The sequence below is a fragment of the Urocampus carinirostris genome, chromosome 2 (genome assembly GCF_059441175.1).
Source record: "Urocampus carinirostris isolate Australia breed hairy pipefish chromosome 2, RoL_Ucar_1.0, whole genome shotgun sequence".
In the NCBI taxonomy this organism is placed as follows: Eukaryota; Metazoa; Chordata; class Actinopteri; order Syngnathiformes; family Syngnathidae; genus Urocampus; species Urocampus carinirostris.
In genome coordinates, this window is record NC_142350.1 from 35,786,666 (window position 1) to 35,810,529 (window position 23,864).

At 39.2% G+C, this 23,864-nt stretch overlaps 1 protein-coding gene and 1 pseudogene across 6 annotated transcripts in view; both read right to left on the reverse strand.

The window, feature by feature from the left end:
* The window catches only part of vps13b (vacuolar protein sorting 13 homolog B), a 457,366-nt gene that overhangs the window by 43,078 nt on the left and 390,424 nt on the right, over positions 1 to 23,864 (reverse strand). For all 6 annotated transcript variants that reach the window (XM_088326330.1, XM_088326329.1, XM_088326331.1 and 3 more), the window contains 3 exons: positions 23,329 to 23,490; positions 5,515 to 5,670; positions 3,472 to 3,738 (listed from right to left, as the gene is read on the reverse strand). In XM_088326330.1, the coding sequence (XP_088182456.1) occupies positions 3,472 to 3,738; positions 5,515 to 5,670; positions 23,329 to 23,490 (585 nt within the window). The remainder of the gene's footprint in view (positions 1 to 3,471; positions 3,739 to 5,514; positions 5,671 to 23,328; positions 23,491 to 23,864) is intronic.
* Positions 17,561 to 17,773, reverse strand: LOC148371763 (U2 spliceosomal RNA; annotated as a pseudogene).

The following is a 23,864-nucleotide window of genomic DNA, read 5'->3' on the forward strand; positions in this document are numbered from 1 at the left end:
AAACACATTTAATTAAGCATTAAAGAGACATTGTGTATGATTTGACCACGAATACACACTACGCAGAAGCAAAGTGACCAAACTGCTACATCTTTCTTCTAATAATACACACTGTCCCTTTAAAGGGAGTAATGACACTCAAAGACTATTTGGTTTTGCCGGTAAATATGTTTAAAAAACAAAGCCAAAACAAATAAACATTAATACATTGGGGCGGCAGTAGCTCAGGAGGTAGAGAGCTCGTCTTAGGATCAAGGGATCCCAGTTCAAATCCCGGCTCGTCCGTGTTACATGTCGAAGTGTCCTTGGGTAAGACACTGAACCACTAATACCCCCAATAAGCAGGTTAGCGCCTTACATGGCTGCAAGGCCGCTATTGGGAAATGTAGAGCACATTGTAAAGCGCTTTGGGAAGTCATTGACTTGAAAAGCGCTATATAAATGCGGATCATTTCATTTAATTTCATTTCATTTCATTTGAAAAAGTTTGTTCCAACAGAAAGCTGAATTTTGTCTACGAGATTGTTGCTGACTTGATGTTAGCATTACTAATCAGGTAACTAGATAACTAATTGTTTTGAACGATTTATCTATTTTTGAGTTAAAATGGCCATTTACCAGGATATTTTCCTCAAATTATTAAATTTATGCAGTCATGTAAAGGCCCATATGAACTAGCAGCAGAGCAACACAAACATAATTGCTTATTCATACCTCCACCAAAGAGTCTTCAGTTTTGTTTTGAGTTTCCGCATTTGTCTACAGTCATTGTGGTACATTTTACCCACAAAATGAAAGTTGTACAGGCTAGAACACCGATTTATTCCAACCTTTAGCCCTATGGATGATCTCATTATTACACTACTTTACCTCACGGTGCCAGAGACAAATGTTGTGGAGAAAACAGAAAGTCATTCTGGAAGGGATAAATAAATGCAGAAAAGCTCGACGGGGGAAACAGCTCTAGTGTATCTGATGATAAATCAGACTTTTACATTAATATATACCGCAACTGTAATACAGTAGTTCTTACTTTAGTTTTTTTTCTATACGCCTTGTAGTCCTGTGCGGCTTTTATATGAAAAGTATATGACAAAAGACTATATTTTGGGGGGGTGCCTTATAATCCGGCGTGCCTTATAAACTGGTGCGCTTTATAGTGCGGGAAATATGATATTTCTTTTTATTTTGATTGGTCCAAACTAAATGCTGATTGATATTTGAGATATTTGATACTGATAATTTCCTTAAAAGTATGTGGAAAAGCATGCGAGTTTCCAGAAGATAAAGAAAAACAAAAGAAAACAAAAAAAAAGATAGTCAATAGATGCGCGGGGTGTGTGATCTGCACAGAGGCGATAACAGTAGACGATAGAATGGAGTGGAGGCAGCTGTGATGATAGAATGGCAAGAGACTCATAAAAGACAAGAGACAGACATGCCGCAGACAAGCAGTCAACAAAACTATTAAATGGGCAACATCAGTGATTCAGATATCATCTGGTGCTAATCCAATGGTGTGAAAGCATCTGCTCGTGCCCAGATATCAGCGTTTGCATCCTGTTTATAGTTGGAGATGTTATGAGTGAGCATAAACTATTTTCGGCCTTTCGACATGGCCGGGTAACAGACTACAAAAGCGGAACCCGTTTGTAAGAGGGGGCGATCCTGATTTGTTGTCAAGTGATGTTATGGCGGCCACCCAGAAGATGTGCTAAGAGTTGGTGGTCCAAACCAAATGGTGGAAAAATAAATCTATCATTAGGCTAAATGTGTATTTAGCCAGCATGTTCTCCGGGGCCAGAACAATTTTGGTGTCTATCTAAATTTCCTAAACCACTGTGCCCTCGCTCAGTGTTTCTCAACTGGTGGGTCGCAACCCAAAAGTGGTCCCGTTTTCAGTGGGTAAGTTACTAAGAAAAAAAAAAAAATTACTAAGAAAAAAATAAAATAACTGGGGATTAATTATACTAGATGGCTGGCAATAAGGCATTGCAAATGCTAGTTGACACCCATCATATTACACAACATGAAAACATGAGTACAGTTTGTTTACAAATGTTGAGCATGAACAAACGCAGATACAGCGGAGAATATATCAGATATAGATTATGTTATATCAAAGACAAAACTACTGAAGAAGTGTTAAGGATTTCATTAAAAAACACATTTAATTAAGCATTAAAGAGACATTGTGTATGATTTGACCACGAATACACACTACGCAGAAGCAAAGTGACCAAACTGCTACATCTTTCTTCTAATAATACACACTGTCCCTTTAAAGGGAGTAATCACACTCGAAGACGATTTGGTTTTGCTGGTAAATATGTTTAAAAAACAAAGCCAAAACAAATAAACATTAATACATTTGAAAAAGTTTGTTCCAACAGAAAGCTGAATTTTGTCTATGAGATTGTTGCTGACTTGATGTTAGCATTACTAATCAGGTAACTAGATAACTAATTGTTTTGAACGATTTATCTATTTTTGAGTTAAAATGGCCATTTACCAGGATATTTTCCTCAAATTATTAAATTTATGCAGTCATGTAAAGGCCCATATGAACTAGCAGCAGAGCAACACAAACATAATTGCTTATTCATACCTCCACCAAAGAATCTTCAGTTTTGTTTTGAGTTTCCGCATTTGTCTACAGTCATTGTGGTACATTTTACCCACAAAATGAAAGTTGTACAGGCTAGAACACCGATTTATCCCAAACTTTAGCCCTATGGATGAAAAAAAAAGATATCGCATGCACCCAGGCGCTTGGGGGTCCGTGAATCGTGAGCTTCAGGATAAATTATCAGCTTGCTAGCAAGCTGTGTGAGATCTCAATAATGATCTGGAGTGACCTGTTTTGGAGAAGAAATACTCCAAAACATGCGGGACATGGAATGGTCTGCATTTATACAGCGCATATCAAGGCACACAATAACTAACCCATAGTAGCGTCAGCCATGCAGGGAAACTACCTGCTCATCGGGGGCATTAGGGACATATAACACGGAGGAGCCAGGAATCGAACCTGCAACCTCCTGAGCTACCGCCGCCCCAAGGACATGCATTGAGGACTGAGTTTGCTACCCCTGCCATATTTCATGAAGTTCATCACAAGGTGTGTAAAGGGGCCAGTTGAGGGCAAAACAAGAACAGCACTTTGTCAGCATCAAAAATGTTTTGTCTTTCCTTGACAGTTCAAGAACAGCGTCAACGAACTTTCCTACGACGATCATGTGACTGTCAGAATAGGGCCATACAGGAGACAACACGGGCCTTTAGATCGGATGTTTGGTTTGACCTCAAATGGTCGGTTGTGTACGAGTTTTTGAAATAAAAATGTTGACCAAATATTGATTCCATACGGTGTATAACATTCAGCTCTGAGACACGTTTGTACCGTTTTAACCCGCTGGAATCAAATGGCATATGTCATTTGTCTTGTATCACAACATTGTTGCAAATTACCTGGACAATGGAGCTGCTGGTTCCCTTGTCCTTCCTCTCCAGCTGAACATCCTGGGACCAGTCATCTTCGCCCCGGGACCTCACACACAACTCCGTCAGTTCGACATCTTCCAGAATATAAGAGGGCAATTTCGTCCCGGCTTCCAGGCAGTCACAGTGTTCCTTGACCACTGTCTGAGCGTCGGGGCCTACGTAGTGTTGCACCAAACGCAGGTCAATATCCTCTGTCAGATAGCTGCACATGACCTGCCGCCCACAGATGACCACCTGCCGAAGAAAAAATTGAATATCAAAGCTTGGTGTTGTTTTTTGCCAAACAAGGGACATTTGTCAACTGTCCACTTTCCCATGTTGAGGTTGTGTGTTGGATGGACCAATACCCTTGTCTGATAATTGGCGCGAATGGAATGAAAATGAATGCCTTTACTGGGATACTGAAGAAAAAGGGATTGAGTAAGAAAGTCTGTCCTGCGTGAATAACAAGAGAGAAACATGTTGTGCCACTGACACTGTCAACATGTGTAGGTTATCACTAATTTGATGGAGTGATGTTTTTTTTCTCGAAATCAAGTGACTCTGTTTAGTATTCGTGCAAATAAAGACCTGACTTATGGTGTAAAAAATATCAAAAGAGGATGCCTCATGGTTAAAGTCTGCATGAGACAAACGGTCAACTCAAGCGCACAGACAAACGAGCGTACTAACTTAAAGTATGCCGTGTCACAGGCGGTGCGCATATTAAACATTTATGAAATCCTTCACATAATCCACATGCATTTGAATATCTCATTCAGATTTGGAAGAATAAATCTCATGATATTCAACAATAATACTTTTTAATTTCATTTGCATTAAAGGGTTTAAAAATATATATTTTTTTCAATCAGGTGCAGAGTGTAGTATTCTTCCCCACAATCATGCAAATATGTTCCAAAATATTCCATGCGCCTTGGAACTTGAGAAATTAATTCTCAAAGTTGGCAGATTGACCTCATGTTCCCTAGAGCTAAGACATCACTAGATAACAACAGGTTCATCACACTGGCGGGTTTTGTTGAAAAACAGACGCGGTTGTGGTAATTAGCTATTGCATAGCTCCCAATTCTGCTTGGAGTAATTGAAACTTTGCGTACTGTGTCACTGGGGGACTGGGACTTCTTTGACCGAGTTGCGTGTTTCGATTATCGAAAGCTGCATGACGTAAGTTTACCTGCCGCCGGGGACGGCGTGCATTCCCTTCTTTGCCTTTGCCCCCTTTTAGGTATGTGATTGTGACTTTTCCTTTGTGTTTTTCTCCACGTGTCTGGCAAATCATATTTCATTGTCCGATAAACTCCCCGTTCGCGTCAGGGCTTAGGCTTCCAGTTTTATTTTGTTCAGGTGAGTCCCGTTAGCAGTCGGCTAGCTGGATAGCCTGCTGTGCCCATTGTTATTTTTCCGGGCTGGGTTTGTTGACATGGCCAATTTTCCTTTAAAGTTTTCAGGTGGCTGGGCTGCATATTTTCACTTGGACAGCCTCCTGTTTTTCTACCGATCAGTCCCACCACAGAATCCGTCTAGCCTGCCGTGATCATTTGGTATAATTACAGCTGGGTTTGTGTTTGTTGCGGTGGTCGTTTTTTGTTGTTGGCTACCAGTTATCCTGGCTGCCTTCTGCATGCTTTTGGTCAGCCAGACTCCACTTTTCCCGCCAAATCGGTCCCAGTTAGCCCTTTTTAGCAGCCGGCTAGCCTACGGTGTCCCAGATGGTTGAGCCCGTTAGCTCTGTGTGTGTTATTTCTGCCCTATTGTTTTATATCAAACTGATTAAATAAGGTTTTACCCACACAAGTGGATATATATTTGGAAGGTTGCTTGAATTAAAACATTTGGGTCGAATCAACTTAAGTAGAGGATGATCAGTCCACTGTCAACCGAAAATGACTTATTTTTTCAACCAACTGTTTTTCGACTGTGCCAACATTCTTCTTACTTGTGTACATGTCTCAGATGACCTGATTTTCAATTTCTGAATTGTCTTATTGTTTTTGACATGCACAGTACCTGTTTCTGGACACCATTCAGCTGCACCACCTTGATGATGAGCGAGGCTGTGCGTCCTTTGTACTCGATGGTCCTGAGCAGGGTTCCCACATTGTCCACACTGAAAGCTTCCGACCAGCGCCAGTTGCCCCAGCCTTCGATGCAGATGTGGAGCAGCTGCAGCGTGCAACAGAGACGGCGACACACACAAAAACAAAGACAGAGGCACACTCAACATCAGAAGGCAGTCGCCTAGCTCTTTATTTATTGCTTAGTTAAAGGCATATAAACAACCTTTGTTTAAAGGATTTTGGTAGGGGGACAAACACTAAGTTCCTGTTTACTGGTGCAGAACAGGCCTGCTGCTGTACAAAAATAGGAGGCAGAGATAATAAACCGGCTGGTGAAGAACAGCTGATGTGGAAGCTAAGCGTGTGTAATGGATGTGGACGAGTCTGTTACACACACGGCAAAATCGGAGGCAGATTATTTTGGCCCTCGATCCTTACAGTTTTTTAGCTTCAATATGGTGCACATTTGCATTTGTGCGCTTGACTAAACATTAGGCGTCTGGGCGACAATAAACAGATGGCGGACATATTTACATTGGATAATATTTTTCAAATGTGTTTTATATGAATTCTTGAACTATGGGTCATAATACGGCAAACTTAATGAAGATGACAACTCAATTCCTTGTTTGGGATTTAGGAGGAGCAGTTTAAAATTTGAGGATATATTGTCAGTAAAAAACAAAAAAACAAATGTATGCCCACCGATCGAAAAGGGGAACTGTATTATATTTGTCAAGCCCTCAAATTAAATAAAAAAATCACATTATAAATGAGAAGCCTTTAGAGACTCCCTGTGATAAAGGGGTATTCAGAATCAGACAATTCAGTCTGTAAAACTAACAAAGTTGGTGTAAATTATAACCTTATCTTCTTTGTTCCTTTATCTTCTTTGTTTTCTTTTATCCTCACTGTTAAATGTGAAACCTGGAGTGCCACGCCCAATTTCGTTGTCACATTATGTTAAACCCATTTTGTAACTATGACAATAAAGGTATATTCTATTCTATTAAAAAAAACTTGCTATTTGTAACTTGCGCATAACCACAGATAAGTTGTTAGTAGAACACCAAATCCAGTGGTCCGTCAACTGTGTAAAAGCTTTTAATAATGAGCACAACTCTTAAATTACATTTCTAGATTTTGGAACAAGGGAATGAATCAAATTAAATTTAGAAGCTTCAAATATCTTACTGTTTTAGCACATTTGATCACAACTGCCCAGTTTATCAAAGCAGAGTTTGATGTGTGTGCTACAGCAAGGTCATTCACAGACTGTCCACTTTTTGACTCTGAGCGTGACACAGTGAGCGCTCATGTGCCAAACAAGGCTGTGTTGTCAAGAAACGATAGTCACAATACAGGAGCTGAGTCATTGATATCCTGGCCAGATCTAAAGCCCTCTCCCCTCTGGAGGATACGAGACTGAGAGAACTATCAGTGTTAACGTAGCCTGCAACAAGACACTTCAAAAGTAAGAGATGTACAGCATCTAGCTTGAAGGTATTCGCAAACACAAATTTGCAATTTGAAAAATTTAGTCTAAAAGTGTACCCATCAGGATTTTAGAGCTGTGACGTCATTTAAGCAACACATCGGCGAATCCCATTAACACAACATATGAGGCATCTCCGAAACAGAAAGTGATTGTACTGAAAAGTGATTGCATACCGCTTATTTCTGCTTGCAGAAATTTGAAATCTGCCTACCCTGTCGCTGGGAGCCTTGTAACTGTTTTGTCAGAGTCGTGTACTTTGACTTATAAAATCTGTGGGAGATAAGTTCGTCTTTTTGACACGTAAACCTATATGCCGATATAAACCAATGTTTCTCACATGATATCACAGCTCAGGAAGTCAAAGACGAGGCATGCGGTCTTTAAAATGCCTTATCGGAACATAATTGGAATGTAATGATGAAATATATATATATATATATATATATATATATATATATATATATATATAGTTGTTTTTATTTTTGCAAAAACCATGTACTATTTCCTCACATTTTGCATGTTAAAGAATACCGTTCAATATGCCCCCAGAGCCATGTGCAAACTACAACCCTGGAGAGGGTTAATACACAAGATTTACACATTACTTCAATGTTCTGAACTTTTAGGGAATCCTTTTCTTCCTTTACTTGTTTTTAGAAAAAACAAATTTCTCCCTTGGTCAGAGTCCACCTGGTCAAGACCTCTTGATGTTTCTTCCCACCACTGTAATAGTTCCTGAGCGTTTGAAGGCAGATTTCTTTACAAAAACATTCTTAATCAAAGCCTGGATTCTCTTTATTTGAGACGGTCAATACTTTCTTTTGGATGACATAGTTTTAGGGTTTTCTTTCCTCTGCTGCATCGATTACAGGCAAAGTGGTGGAATGGTGTAAACTACCAGGTGGTGGAAGTTACGGTTAAGCTTCGGGGTGGAGAACTACTATATAATCCCCTAAAGCGGTGCACGCATTACAATAAAGTATCTTCAAGTTTGAGCCGCTTAGTAAGCTGCCCAGTATGAAATGGAGACCTTCTAAGTTGCAATCAACTTAAAAGCCTGCTTTGAATTCCTCATATTAGTTTCAGTCTCAGTGACTCGTTAAGAAGGACTGGACTGAACTTAATTACGGTCAAAATTGTTTGCTAGTGCACTTACTGGAAGTGTGCGTCCATGGCTCAGCACCATCTGGGGAGGACTGTTAATGTTATTTCAACACTTTTCTCTCCTTTAGCCTCGTCGTCTCTCCCTAACTCGCCCCCCTCAGCCTCACGTTATCGCGCCCGTGGCTCGACTCGACCTTTACGACGGACGTCATAACAGCATTTCTGCTCGAACTTCAAACGGGCGTCAACATCGTCACGGCGCAGGTTTGAGTCATGAAAAAACAAGACAACGTTGCTAACTCAAACTTAACACGTAAGACAACAAGAATGAAAAATACAAAGCTGTTTTGCTTCTCCCCGACTTATCCCAATTTCGGAACGAAGAAATAAAAGACGCATGGCCACATGTGGTGGCTTTTAGCCTAGGATTTAGACCAAATCTTGCACTCACTTTCAAGAAGGGAGAAATATCTTTTTTTCAAACCACAGAATGCTAATGTGTACTATTATGATGATAAGTTAACAGGATTTGGCGAGAAACAATTCCAACATGGGAGTAACAATCAGGCCAGTGGGCAAAGAGCATTGGGATTGACAGTTAAATTAAATATGGAGTGGAAAGTCTAATGGTACAATTAAGCGCTAAATTGCTAATACTCTAGCCAAAATTTTAGTTTCTCCTGAGACTCTGAGTCCGTAAATGGTGCTGAGCCTTTGAGCAGACGGGAGTCAATTTTTAAAGCTTTTTTCAAGCGCATTCTGACAAGAAATGGGAAGCAGCTAAAAGTTCCCAAAGCCCAAGTTGTAATAAATGATCCACTTCCTTGTCCAATGAACTCCACCACTTGAGCACCATTGACTGGAATCATTTGCCAAAAGCTAATCTTTAACATTAGAGCTCATTAGACTTTCCAAAGTTGTATATTAAGTGAGAATCTAATGGAAAAGTCAACTCTCAAACCATTTTGCTGTTGTATAAATCCACGGGGAGATATTGTGATTATGTTTAAATGATGGTTGGTTAGTTAGCTTCCAGCAAATGACTGGACACGGTGTGTGAGTGTCACAATGATCTAGGAATGTATTACAAAACAAAATGGATAAATGCAAAACGTTTACTTAATGAAAGCAACAATGAAAATAATATTTCATTCGAACAATGAGCTTGGGTCGTGTTTGTATTTCTAATCATTCACATTATTTTGAGATTGTGAGGACAACCTCTAAGAAAACTAATAAAAACCATATCAGAAATGTATGATGGTAATTACATTCAATCATGGTTTAATCAAAAAGTCGCGGCCCTGTAGAGTTTCACACATTTTAATGATAAGGAGCATTATCAACCTCCTGTGTTGATGATGTGAAGCAGGTGTGATGGGGAAAGGAAACTTCTACAAATTATCCTCTAGAGGAGAGATTGCCCACACTTTTTTTAGTACATCCAATCAATTATGTACATTTGTGGGATGTTTTGTCATGTCAGCAAAAACCTCCTTTCATTTCAGAAACACGTTTCAGTCAGATCAAGACACAACAAAGAGGTTATTGAAATAAAAACTAAACAAAAAGGGCTGAGGGGAAAAAGTCTGAGCTTATCTAAATTGGTGTCCTAGCCAATGCTTACAAATTATACTGAAAAAAAAAGCAAAAAAGCATGATGGATCATTCTCTGACCAACCACGGAAAATATCGAAACCAACGCTGCACAACTGCAATTTTTATCCGCATTTAGATCTGACATGTCCTTGTGTCAAAGACATCCGGCAGGTGGCAATGGAAAAGGACCGATGCACCTATTTTGGAGCAGGATTCCTTGCGAATAGCACATGTGCACAAGAAAAAAAAACTGTGTATCGTTCAAAGGGTTTGTATAACCAAATATTTGGGTAGGATAAGAGAAGCCAAGTGTTCTTTAAGGGTTTTTCTAAAGTTCATTGACTTAATGTAAAAGGACCCCGTGTTTCAACCTCACATCCACAAATCACTAATTAAAAGACATTTTTTGCAAAATCCCGTTTTCAATCAACATATCAACTATTTGATAAGGACACATTCCTTTAGTCTTACGCGTTTATTTCAATGATTAACACATGATGACCTTTCAATGTTTTTCTTCCAAACCAAATATGAAAGGGTCACAATAATGACATGAAAGTCGACACAGATCCAACTGGGACCATGAATGGCCTCAAAGATTGGTACCACATGACACGAATCTTTGCGGTTGCTACGGAAATTGGACGCACAAAATAACACAGGGCTTGCATATTTTTTCTGGTAACTTCTAAGAGGCTGCAGCCTTTAAATGCTAATAATAACCGATTCGTCAATCAAACCAGCAGATGCTTTTATGCGGCTTGTGTCTGTCATTTCGAACTGTACTGGGGAAAATAATTCATCACAATGAATTTTGTAAAACGTGAAGAGATTTTACTTGAAATGATGATGAAATCTGAGGTACACAGTCAAATTCTACTTTTACAACAAACTAAAGGTACTATAACAGAACAAAATTGGGGACCGAGGGTTCTTCAATTCCAAGTTCAGTTGGAATATTTATCGGTTGACAAAATAGTGGTGTAGTATTCCTAGTTCTTTTTTAGGCTTTATAAATGACGACGAGCAAGTGTATCAACGCAAGGCCAAGCCCAAAATGACATTGATGAGCTAGTAGATTTTGGGTAAGTTCCAGTTACCCCTGTAGGTTTTTTCATCTACAGTTGAGAATGGAATATAGTAACTGTCTATACTTTCAGTGGTACCTCTACACACGAGAATTTTGATAAAAAAAAAAATTAAGGAGAATTTTACCTACCTTTACAAAGGAAAATCCAGTTTACAAGCAGTGAGGCTATCACTAAAGACCGCTAAATGCTTGTGACCGCTCTCCGCCATCACCTCGGTTCAATTTGCTTATGCACCTGATAGAGTCCCTGTATATTTCAGCAAGTTTGTTTTGATTGGATCCCTCAAACAAATTGTATAGGATCTTCTCTTTGTGACTTTGTGTAAAGTGTCTCATATGAAAAGGAGAATGATGACAATACAAACGCAGCAAGGAATGTGAGTGCCGATCACAAAGCCACAGAAGAATTTACACAGCGGTTCGCTGCAATAATTAACGTGAGGATTCATATTCCTGTTGCAAAAAAGTAGCAAAAAGGAGGACGACCCAGACAAATCTCCTTGGATATTTTCTTTTTCAAAATACCTGTTGAAACTGATAACTTTGCAAGTCCAGCTAAAAGGGCAAAATAACGTGATAAAAACAGAAACATGCAAACAACAAACAAAAAAAAAACATGAATTGTAAGTGTACAATAAGTGCTTACGTATCATCAAAAGTCGTGCGCCCTCACTGCTAACGTCCCCGCGGGAGTAGTGTTAGGTCTGCTCTAATAAGTCCATTGTATTGTATAATAGAGTTTGCAACTCAAAATAAACTTGCACTTTATTTTGTTATTATCATCTTATTCATCTTATTACTGCATTTTTTCCATTTTGAATGTGTTTTAGTGATCAGGAAATGTGTTTTATACAGTAGCTATTTAAGTTTCCTTTTTTACTTATTTCATATCAGTAAAATTTGAGCAAATTTTGAGCAAATCGAGCTAGGAACACGATCCTGAAACAAACTAAGCTCATATGTAGAGGTACCATTGCACACAATATGCCGCTTGGTAACATTTTGGATTGTAAAAAAAGATATAATTTCACTTGGATTCACATTATGGGCTCTAAATGATATTACAGAGCAAATGTGAAAAAGCAATGGAACAGTGGCATGTATTTCCCGATGAAATGACTTTGAAACCACTTAGCTGGCCTCACCACCTAACAAATTAGAAACAGGTTCACAAGAACATGAAAGAATTTAGATGATTATGCTCTGGAAGGAAAACACAATGTTGAGTGGCAGGAAGATGGAAAAAAGACAGTAAATGAAAAGCGAGAGCCGGCATCGTCCTTGCCAAGGGAGTCGGGCCTCAGCGATGTAACATGAGGGGAAACCGTAGTGGTGCGAACATCTGGCTGCAATGCTGCTTCTCTCTATTGCGCCCCCTTTGCTGCATAGGGGGAGAAAGACTTTACACCGCCAAAGGACATATTACGAGTCTCTTTAACACCATGACTAGCAGGGGGGCATGAAAAGGTATGTGCCCTGCTAAGTCTTTTAATTTTTTTCATCTGAACTTTGTATTAAAAATCTCCCTGTCATTCCATTTTTTTTTGGGCCTCACAATAGACGGTTCTTAATCACGTGATCTACATCCAGGCAACCCGACTCGTGGCGACCATATTGCATGGGCACACTTATGATTACATTGTGGTTTTGTTAAGACAATATTTCCAGGCTACGTTCAATGATAAATGTTCAAATAGATATAAAAGAAAGATAGGATTTAACAAAGAGTACCAGTCAGAGGGTTTGTCTGTTGAACAAAGGTTTAATAAAAAATGAAAAGCTAGTTCAATGGGAGTTCAAAGCCTTATAGTTACAATATGAAAATAAGGATTTCTCTTTTTGCCGAACGTAGAGAGAATCGGAAAAAAGGTCCGGATAGGTGGTAGCTACCCTCAGGAAAAGACTAAATGCTATTAATGTTATAGTTGGCTCTTGGCAGGAAAAATAAACGTCTGGCCTGATAAGTTGATTCACCTGTTTACCAAAAATATAGTCAACAAAAATTACGACCAAGTTTCCCTATTATTTATTCTAAAATGGCTTTGTGGTCCTAATCACCTACTGTTTAAAAATGTTCAGAACATACTCTCATTTACGGATACAGTTTCGGTGTTAGGTCTGCTCTAATAAGCCCTAATAACTGTGTTAGCTGCCTCTTTATCATCAATTCTTTACTTCTCTCACCCTGAGAGGTAACTATAGCAGGGAGACTAAAAAACAATGCCTTGTACTTTCTACTTTCATTTGAAGAGCCATTAATGAAAAAGTGTTGACCATGATAACATCAAACCACGTCTGTTGGACCCATTCAATATGGCCGAATGTCTACCTACGGATACGTGCATGACGTCAAACAAAAACTATCTATTACCATTACAAGTGATAGAAGATGAAAAATGATGAGGTCATTTGAACAGATAGTCGATTAAATACATTTTCAGGGACATCACTAAACACAAAACCACTGGAGATAAGGAGTAAACTAGATTACCTGAAAGTGAACTATTTGATTATTTCTCAATCTTTCTAATCCTATCTCCTTTGTAGCCATACTACTTTTCTACGTTTTTTCTCTCTCTCTCTCTCTCTCTCTCACAGTAACACTGTTGCAAATATACTTTAGACTTGCTGTGATAAAATGAATATTTATGATTGCGCTGAGCCTTTTAAAGCCCTAACAATGTAATCTTCAGAAGATACATAAGAAATAATTACAAAAAAACTGAAAGCATTGAAACGACTTAAAAACTGTGAAAAAAAGGTAACAATAGAGTCAAAACAAATGACTTCAATCACAGTAGGTGGTTTTATAGTGTGGCTGACATCATAGCCCAATTTGATGTGAGGAACTTGTTAGAAGACAAATCTCAATTGCTTAAATCTGGAGTCACGATGCAGCAGAGTCATTAACGGGACTTTTGTCATGTGGAGTTTGACCAGAAATGGTTTTGCTGCCCAAACACAGTTACAGCCCTTTGTTGTAGTTTCAAGGCCAGGGACTTGGCAGAGAAGAGCAAATATTTTCATCCTTTCATTTTAAAAACGCTAACAGATTGACATGTTTAGAAAATTACAAAGGAAAAAAAGATCCGGAAAGTTCAACTCTCATCAACATGATAATTGAATTAATTCCCCATGTCAGGACAAGAGCACTTCCTGTGGGACAAACTATAGAGGGAGTTGAATTACTTCAACACATAAACATATATGAGCGTACTCTGAGCCGTGACAGAACAATGGATCATCTGATATACACCACGGAGTCATAACACAATCTCACAGCAAATCGGAGAGAGAAAAACAACAGTCCAAAGTAAATATCGCGCTGATGGACTTAAGAGTGATGAGAGGGTTTTAAGAATATGAAGATAAAACAATAAAAAGGAGTGTGGTTGTGTTGAAGGAGACAGACTGTCCTCATTGGAATTTTTTTTAATCTAGTTGTGGCTGTGGAAGTTGAGGAAGAGCACTGGGGAATGGACTCAACTTGCTCTTTTAAAAGGTTACATGGTGGACAAATGTTATGTTGTGAAAATGTTCAGCAGATAGTTCTGCGTATACATACTACTGTAGATTTTAGATGACAGAGCGCACCTGCTAAAAAGTGCATGCGCAAATTTAAAGAAGAGACTGTTTTGTAAAAGCCATACCGGATTTTAAGCCATAAAAATGAACTCCTTCATGTCCATTAATTACATTTAAAAAAAAAATCTGTGAGGACATGACTAGTACGGATAAGCAACACTCTGTCCCCCGATAAAGACAAAAAAATCATTGTACATAAATGCTTTGAATCTTTCTAACAAGTAGTGTCGGCTGATTGATTATTTTAGTGTGGCAGCAGCTGACTTATTATCGGGCATATTTTTCCTATAAGGCCGAAAACTCTAAACCCCATATCAAACCATTATTAGTCTGATAACTGTCAGCCTGATAATTATCGTGTACCCCTCCTTAGTTAGTAACCAGTGTTGGCATGCATAATAGTATTTTATTTTCCTTGGTCTCTTCTCTGTCACTTTGTCATGCGTGCAAGGGAAGGGAGATCTTAAGATTAGTCACATTGCTAAGGGTGAGTGTACAGGCTGTTGTGATTGTACCGTTACACGTTATGTAAAATGAATGCAAATTTCTTGACCTACGAGTATTTGAAAAGGCACGTTGATATGATAGTTCATGTATTTTTGGCCATCCTTATAATCAATTTTGATTTATTAAATGAGATTTATCAAAAAATTTTTTATAAGGCGCTGAATAATATGAAATGTCCATTGAGTGTTAGACAAACACTAAAATGTCCATGATTGTAATTCATAGATTATAAACACTAACTGGAAATATTTGTAACGGTCTTCTGTGAGCCTAAGAACTTACAGTATTTAAATTTCTGTGCAAACAAAATGACAACATACAAGAATATGTATTTTTATTAGAACATAATACTTTTAATGTAAAAAAATATATATTTGTATGCAATAGTATTTTATTTAATAATATCTTTTTTTTAAGAAAAAAAAATCATTTTGTTGTTGTAAGGTATTGTGAATAATTCAGTTAAGTATTGGGAGATTGTTTAAATATTGTTTTTTTTTAAATGATAAATTTATAGTTTAGCTGACATAGATAAGCTGAAAAATACATCAATACATGTTAAACTTGCAAGGAGAACAAGAAAGAGACCAAACCACCGATAAATTCCCACCTCTTCTAAAAGCCTTTCCCCGAGTCCTTTATTTTTATTAAAATCTCCTAGGTTACAAAAGCAGATCCGCCCTGTATAGGGTGTGGATATCAAAGAAAAGCCACATGATTGGCGGATAGTGTCAACAAAGTAAACAGTTAAATAAATGAAAAAATAGATGAACAAACAAACAAATAAAACAAAAAAATAATGAACATGCAATCTCCGTTACAAGTGTCCAATTTTGAAAATAGAATGACTTTATAATTTACCATCCCTACTATGGAATGGAATCTAGAATCTACCATTACTTGACATTCTGAGACATGCTGCAAATTTCAAAAGGAACCAATCATGTTTTACTTTGAACTTGAATATGCTCTTATTCGAAATCTACAGTAGTATGTATACGCAGAACTATCTGCTGAACATTTTCACAACATAACATTTGTCCACCATGTAACCTTTTGAAAGAGCAAGTTGAGTCCATTCCCCAGTGCTCTTCCTCAACTTCCACAGCCACAACTGGATTAAAAAAAAAGGAAAAAAAAAATACACCCCGGCATCACAAAATGATTGAACTTGAAGAACTGATTCATTATAATCGTTTGAATTTTGGTCATATTTTCTTGCAAGATATAAATATATATGCATATATTTTCTGAGTACATTTGATAGCTGCCCAGTACAAGTCTGTCTGATCCTTCGGCCAAGTAGCAGCTCCACCGCAGTAATTCACAACAAAGCACTTTTACTCAAAGTACCTCCAAGCACCGACTTTTCCCACATCTCTTTCTAATGTCAGTATGGGGAGTTTAAATGATGACCACTATTGCTGACACTCTGACGATTGGGGAACAGTAATCACTACAAAAGAATAAACCATGGAAACCTGCCGCCCGAGTAAATCACTATTAATTGGAATTCAGATCATTCCTTGTAGGTATTTAAAAGCCCCGAATCCTTGGGCTTTCCACAGCCCACGAGAGACCCACAAACCACAAGAGCCGCAAAGATTTTCATCAGCCAGGCTACTTCCTGTACTGAGTCGTCAGATATTTCAACAATCCACACCACTCGCCAGAGTCATGAAAAACAACAGGGTGGAGTTTGAGAGGAAAACACGTTACGTGCTTCAGAGTACAAAAATATGTCCAGTGCGATGCAATGATGTGTTTTTAATGGATGCTGTTAATCACTACATTGCTCCTATTCTACGACATAGAATAAATATACACTGCTTTAGTTGGTAAATGCTGGGGTGTGAAGGCATGCGGGAGTTGGACCAGCAAAACTAGACATTTGCGCTGACAGTCTCCAGACAGCAAAAAACATTGGAGGTGTAAGACTGCGTAAGGGTCAGGTAACAACCAAAGTGAAAAATGTGACTGCCTCATTTATCCTTTTTAATGCAATTTATGGTTATGATTGGCAGGAGAAACGGGGGGTACCAAACAATAACACAGGAGCACAGAGAGGGAGTGTGACCTGAGTCAAGGTTCACCTTTCACTGAGAAAACAATCTGCTGGAGCGGTCCTCAGGAGAAAAGTGACACATACGCAGAGGTATGTCAACATCATTGGAAATGTCTGACTCATAGCGTTGCTAACTTTGTTTTTGGACATTAGATGCTCCACCTTTGAGACAAGCAAAAGTTACTCTTTTTTTCTTTAATCTACCGAAGGATAAGGACACCCAAAAACCCCAAATTGGCCAGAAATTTGAACATGTGCCTAATGAACCGGTGCGGCTTATGTGTCGTAAATTAGAAATGCGTTATCCTGTTTGTACAATGATCGAACGGTCGATACATTTTATCACTGACCACAATTGCATAACAACGGTGGAAACCAAATGGGGAGGGGGGGGGGTTTTAAGGGTTATTGATCTATCTCCGTTATTCATTATCCATTATCCGTTATCGGTCAGTTCATAATACGCTACAAAGCCTAGGAGTCGGGACACTTACTCTCAGCCAAAAGGCCAAGCTAAGGTCCTAGCCCTAAAGCCTTGCTGCGATCATTGCGAATGCACCGTTCCCGGAGGTACTGCAATACCGGGCCGATGCGTGGAGTGGACAGAGCAAGCTCATATTCCATCTCCGAAATGCAAAAATCAAAGATTGTAACTAAATAAATAGTAGACAATCTCTTTGCTACCACATAGATAGTACACAATTCTAGAACCATAGTTGGCATACTACACTTGATCTTAGCCAAAAGGCCGAGAGCGCCGGATCGTGTCGATTAGATTAGCAGGGATACAGATGACACGTGAAAAGGCATTAGGTCTTATCTCGTAATGACATTATTTTTAGTCACGGTGGCAGATATGTTAAAGAAATGAAAAAACAAAAAGCGATTCAAAATCTCTATAAAGTTCAAATACCCATTTTGAGGTGTTTGTTCACGAACAGTAAAATGTTTACACAGAGAATTGTCACATTGAGGAAATTGGTGGAGAAGCAAGGTATCGATCCCTATTTGAAAAAATAAAACATAAAAAATCATATATATATATATATATATATATATATATATATATATATATATATATATATATATATATATATATATGTATATACAATACATATACACATTGACACCCTTGCTATGCTATAAAGCGTTTCATCTTTCACGGTATCGTTGCTGCTTCACGGATTTTAATTCTGCATTGTGTTCTGCATTCTGATTGGCTAAACAGTCCCCAAGAGAGTACGTCCTTTGGTTTCAATGTATGATAGAGTATCTAATTGTATAATAGTTGCAATATCAAGGAATTTATTTTTAGATTTAGAGGGACAGTGTCTGATATTCCGTGCCTCCTAGTGGTACAAATAACTCATTCAGAAAAAATAACAAAACATTGATTTGAATACCAGGCAAAAATACATAAACTATCATACCAATGTTCATTTTTACAAAAAATCATAGGTCGAAAAATTTGGGTTGCTTTTACATAGTGAAATCCATATCTAAGATCGCCACCATGTTTGACCGGCGTCTTGCTGCCTGTTGTGGCACTAGTTTTTATTCGCATTAGAGAACAGTGCCGTCAAATATTACAAACTGGGGCTTTCAGCAATTTCTTTCAAAATGTAAGACTTTTTAGCAGATTAAAGGACTTTTCAATGTTATAGCTGTATTAGATATGTTGATAATGATGACCAATCAAGGTTTAGGAATAGGTATGGGTGTTGGTCCTAGAAAAATTAGGTATCTAACATTCTTACTTACACATTTCAAGGTCAATTATTTCAGTATAAACATATTGAAAATTCAAAGTGAGGCAATGGATACTGGGCGGATGATGCTAACTAATCAGGTTCCAGTTGCTGCACTCATAACTCAAGTTACCACTGTATTGACTTTCCTCTGGTTTCTGATTGTGGATTCCTGAGACCAAAGAGCATGCATAATTCTCTCTCCCTTTAGTTTTACTTCATTCCTCCCAGTGGATTTTACAACTCTTGTAGTTTCTTCTGATTAATAAATTCCATTCTTCCCCCAAAACTAATCAATTATTCCTCTTGCAATTTAAAGTTCTCAGGGGATCTGTAGCGGTGGTAAGAAAAAGAGAAGGGGTCTGATAGTTTTACGGCCGAAAATTAAGGTTCACATTTGTGGGTGCCTGTGGGACACTAACATCAAACCAGACCCATTTCAAGTGTTAGAGGAACCCAACCCTCATGCATAGCAAAAATGGCTCTGAGGAAGAATGGTCAAAAGTTTGTTTTGTAGCCCATCTCAATCCACTGAGATGGTATGGTATGGTATTAGTTTATCTAACTTTTTATTTACAAATAACTAAGTAATCGTGTCATACACATATATATGACTCGAGCGATTCGCAGCCGAGTGTGAAGCGGCCGGGATGGGGATCAGCACCTCCAAGTCCGAGGCCATGGTTCTCAGTCGGAAAAGGGTGGTATGCTCCCTCCAGGTCGGGGAGGAGGTCTTGCCCCAAGTGGAGGAGTTCAAGTATCTTGGGGTCTTGTTCACGAGTGAGGGTAGGATGGAGCGGGAGATCGACAGACGGGTCGGTGCAGCGTTTGCAGTCATTCAGACCCTGTACCGGTCCGTCGTGGTAAAGAGGGAGCTGAGCCGAAAGGCAAAGCTCTCGATCTACCGGTCGATCTACGTTCCTACCCTCACCTATGGTCATGAACTTTGGGTCATGACCGAAAGAACTCGATCCCGGATACAAGTGGCCAAAATGAGTTTCCTCCGCAGGGTGGCTGGGTTCTCCCTTAGAGATAGGGTGAGAAGCTCAGTCATCCGGGAGGGACTCGGTGTAGACTGCTCCTCCGCGTTGAGAGGAGCCAGTTGAGGTGGCTCGGGCATCTAATAAGGATGCCTCCTGGACACCTCCCTCGGGAGGTGTTCCGGGCATGTCCCACTGGCAGGAAGCCCCGGGGGCGGCCCAGGACACGTTGGAGAGACTATGTCTCTCGGCTGGCTTAGGAACGCCTCGGGGTCCCGTCGGGTGAGCTGGAGGAGGTGGCTGGGGATAGGGACGTCTGGGCTTCCCTTTTAACGCTGCTGCCCCCGCGACCCGACCTCGGATAAGCGGAAGACAATGGATGGATGGACGGATATATATATATATATATATATATATATATATATATATATATATATATATATATATATATCTCATCTCATCAGCTGTACCGCTTATCCTCATTAGGGTCGCGGGGGGGCTGGAGCCCATCCCAGCCATCTCCGGGCAGTGGGCAGGGGACACCCTCAACTGGTTGCCAGCCAAACGCAGGGCACACGGGGACAGACAACTCACTCGCTCAGTCACACCTAGGGACAATTTGGACCGGCCAATCAACCTGACATGCATGTTTTTGGAATGTGGGAGGAAACCGGAGTGCCCGCAAGCACGGGCAGAACATACAAATTCCGCACAGGAAGTCTGGAGCTGGATTTGAACCCACGCAGGAGGTTCCCATGACATGAACAGTGCCGCACATGCGCTAACCACTGCGCCGCCGTGCTGCCCTATATATATATATATATATATATATATATATATATATACTGGTATATATATATATACATATCTCATCTCATCTCATCAGCTGCACCGCTTATCCTCAGTAGGGTCGCGGGGGTGCTGGAGCCCATCCCAGCAATCATCGGGCAGGGGACACCCTGAACTAGTTGCCAGCCAATCGCAGGGCACATGGGGATACATATATATATATATATATATATATATATATATATATATATATATATATATATATATATATATATATATATATATATATATATATATATATATATATATGTATATACATGAATAGACTCAATTACTTAGTTATTTGTAAATAAACACATCCCTTAAACACTTGGATCGTAAGAGCACTGTTTCCCGTGGTGTGTCTTGGATAAGTACAGCAAGATGGAGCCTATCCCTTTCCAGGCCAACATATGTTTCCACCCGGTCTCGAACCAGGGACCTTTTGGGTGTTAGGTGAATGTTCAAAAGATTGCACTTACTACACAAAAAAAAGGGAACGGGGGGATTAATAGTTTACAGGCTTGGAGCAGCAAGAGAAGCAAGCAAATTAGAAAACCAGTTAAGACTGTTGGGAACTGATTTGCAAAAGCAACAAAAAACAATCTTGAAGCAGTTGTCGAAGAAACACAAGCCTTTTCTATTATCAGTTTGATTATTTGTGTAACCCTGAAAAAAAATCATGAGTGTCCAAAGGCGGATATATGGGTCGACATTTATCATCCGCCTTAATAAGTAAGCTGATTGTTTTGGCAGGACCGAGCGAACTTATTTATCGACTTTCACAAATCAAGCTCATCTCAAAAACACATATTTAATATGTTGTATCGCAAACGTTCGATAAAATAACACATAACAAAAGCATCTTGGAACGGCATCATTTATCATTCGGACAATGTTTCTTCCAAGAAGATACAGAGGTCATTTTGACTCTTCAGACACGAGATGTTTCCTGTGCCAAGATGCCAGATTACGATTTCCCAAATGTGTGTTTGTGATGGTGTAGGAGCACAACTCAACAAAAGTGAGTGATTCATACGACTTGACTTGTGTGAGTAATTACAGCAATGTCTTTCCTCAAAGTTGGCTTTCCTCACAATTGTCGTAGAAGACGTGCATTCAACCGGCCCACACGTCTAGGCTCTTAACAGCCAAGCCTACGCTTCCCAAAACCCCAAAACCGCAAAGGGTTAAATATCATCAATCTTTTTGTTCACAACACTTTGTGGGCATGAAAGGGAAACAGTAGAAAATCAGCATTCAGTCTGGGACAGGATTTACCTTTTTCAGTTTAAATTGTCAAGAACTACTTGACAACCCAAAAAACCCAGATCTACATTAAAACTGTTTTCACACCAATTGCTGTGAGTTCCAACTCTTTCTGTAAATGACACGTATTACTATACAATCATGCACACACTACTATGCTGACACACACATACTACTACACTCTCTTACACACACTTTTATACTGGGAGCTCCAGTTTGACGTTGAACTTATCAAAATAACCTAAATTAAAACAACACTTGGAGGTGAGGTGATCATTACACTATAGTGAAAAAATCCTATAGTAATGGTAGTTTTAACGGTGTGTAAGAAAGTAGTAGAAAATAGTAGTGTGTGTGAAAGTCTATTGTATTGTATAATAGTATGTGTACGAGAGTGTTTACGAATACTGAATAGTATCGTGTGTGAGCGCATATTAGTGTGTGTATGAGAGTATAGTAATATGTGGGAGTGAGTATGGTAGTATGTGTGAGATATTAGAGTGGTTTGTTTGAGTGAGTATGGGTATGACTGTTTATATAAGAGTATAGTTGTGCGTGTAGAGTATGAAAAAATGGCGAGCTTGTCTTTTCCAAAACACATGCGCTTCAAATACAAAACATCAACCAAAGTTTCCTTCAATCCATGAGAAACGATGACCAGCGACTGCAATTTTGTCCGATGTAATGTACTTTCATACATGTTGTGACAGATCTATATTTTTCTGATGTTATATCACCTAAATGTATGCAAACAAAGAACTGATGACAGAAATGGTTTATATCTATGAATAGAAGAAATTATGTCTCGTGTGTATATAAACAGGTAGGTACACACTGTTGAGCAGTTATAGTTATATAGCATGTATGCATGTACACACGTAAAGTGTAGTAATAGTTGCATTTGCAATACAGTGCACAATAGTAGTTGTAATTGTGAGCTGGTAGTTTGCTGAATGTTAACTCCTAATGATGGTAATTAGTTTTATTATGAAAAACCTATTTTTGAGAACACATGGCCACACATTATCAACAGCAGCTGTCGCTTACAATGCTTAGTTTGAGTTAAGAGAGAGTGAAACAAAATTTTATACCAATTTGTTTTTTCATTTCTCTACCATGTGTATCTGGTACAGTGCCTGAAAATAATCTGATAAGGAGATAACGCCTATTACCTTTTCAAATGTCATCTATGTCCATTGATGACTACTGGTCAGGAAATATCGGCTGATCAATAATTGCACAAATATGATAATACGAATTTCCAAGTTTTTCTGTATATGAAGCGCACTGGATTATAAGGCAGATGTTAAATTTTACAGCCAGTTTGGTGTTGTTGGGTGCACCTCACAGTCTGGAAAATACAGTATTCAAAACGCTTGAACTGAAAATTGCCGTTTAAACACGTCATATAATGGGTATACATTAAAAAAACAAGCTAGTGTGGAGTTGTGCGATGTCAGGTACTTCCCAACTTTTGTGTGTTTGTGTTACCTGGGGCGACTTGTGGGATCGCCAGCTGTACTGGTGGCTGTGGAGGCTGGCCAGCAGCACGTTCTCATCCGTGTCCACCTGGCCAAAGCGAAGCGTCTCATGAGTATCATTGCAGATGACATAGTGGCTGTAAATGACTTCCTCAGCCTCTGGGTTTCCATTCTGTGAAGGAGCGATGCAATGGTGGTTAGAAGTGTGAGAGGAAACTGGATTGATTATGCATAAAGGTGAAAGAAGAGAGAGAGAGCACTGAGGCCTGCAATGTTGAATCCCTTGTGAGTGTAATTACGACATCAAGAACGGATTCGTGATCTTAAAAGAATAAAAAAAAAAATCCAATGTTGCCAGGTCAGCTGTGAGTCAGTAGGAGATTGTGGTGATTTCATCTGTGGGAGCAACATAACCTCAACAGCGGAGAAAAAAACAAATCACAGGATGACAGCTAACACGGATTTTGCCTGGAATCAACTTGAGGGCCAGATATACATGTTGCTTTGTCTATACCAGGGGTGTCAACAGGCTTACCGCATCAGGCC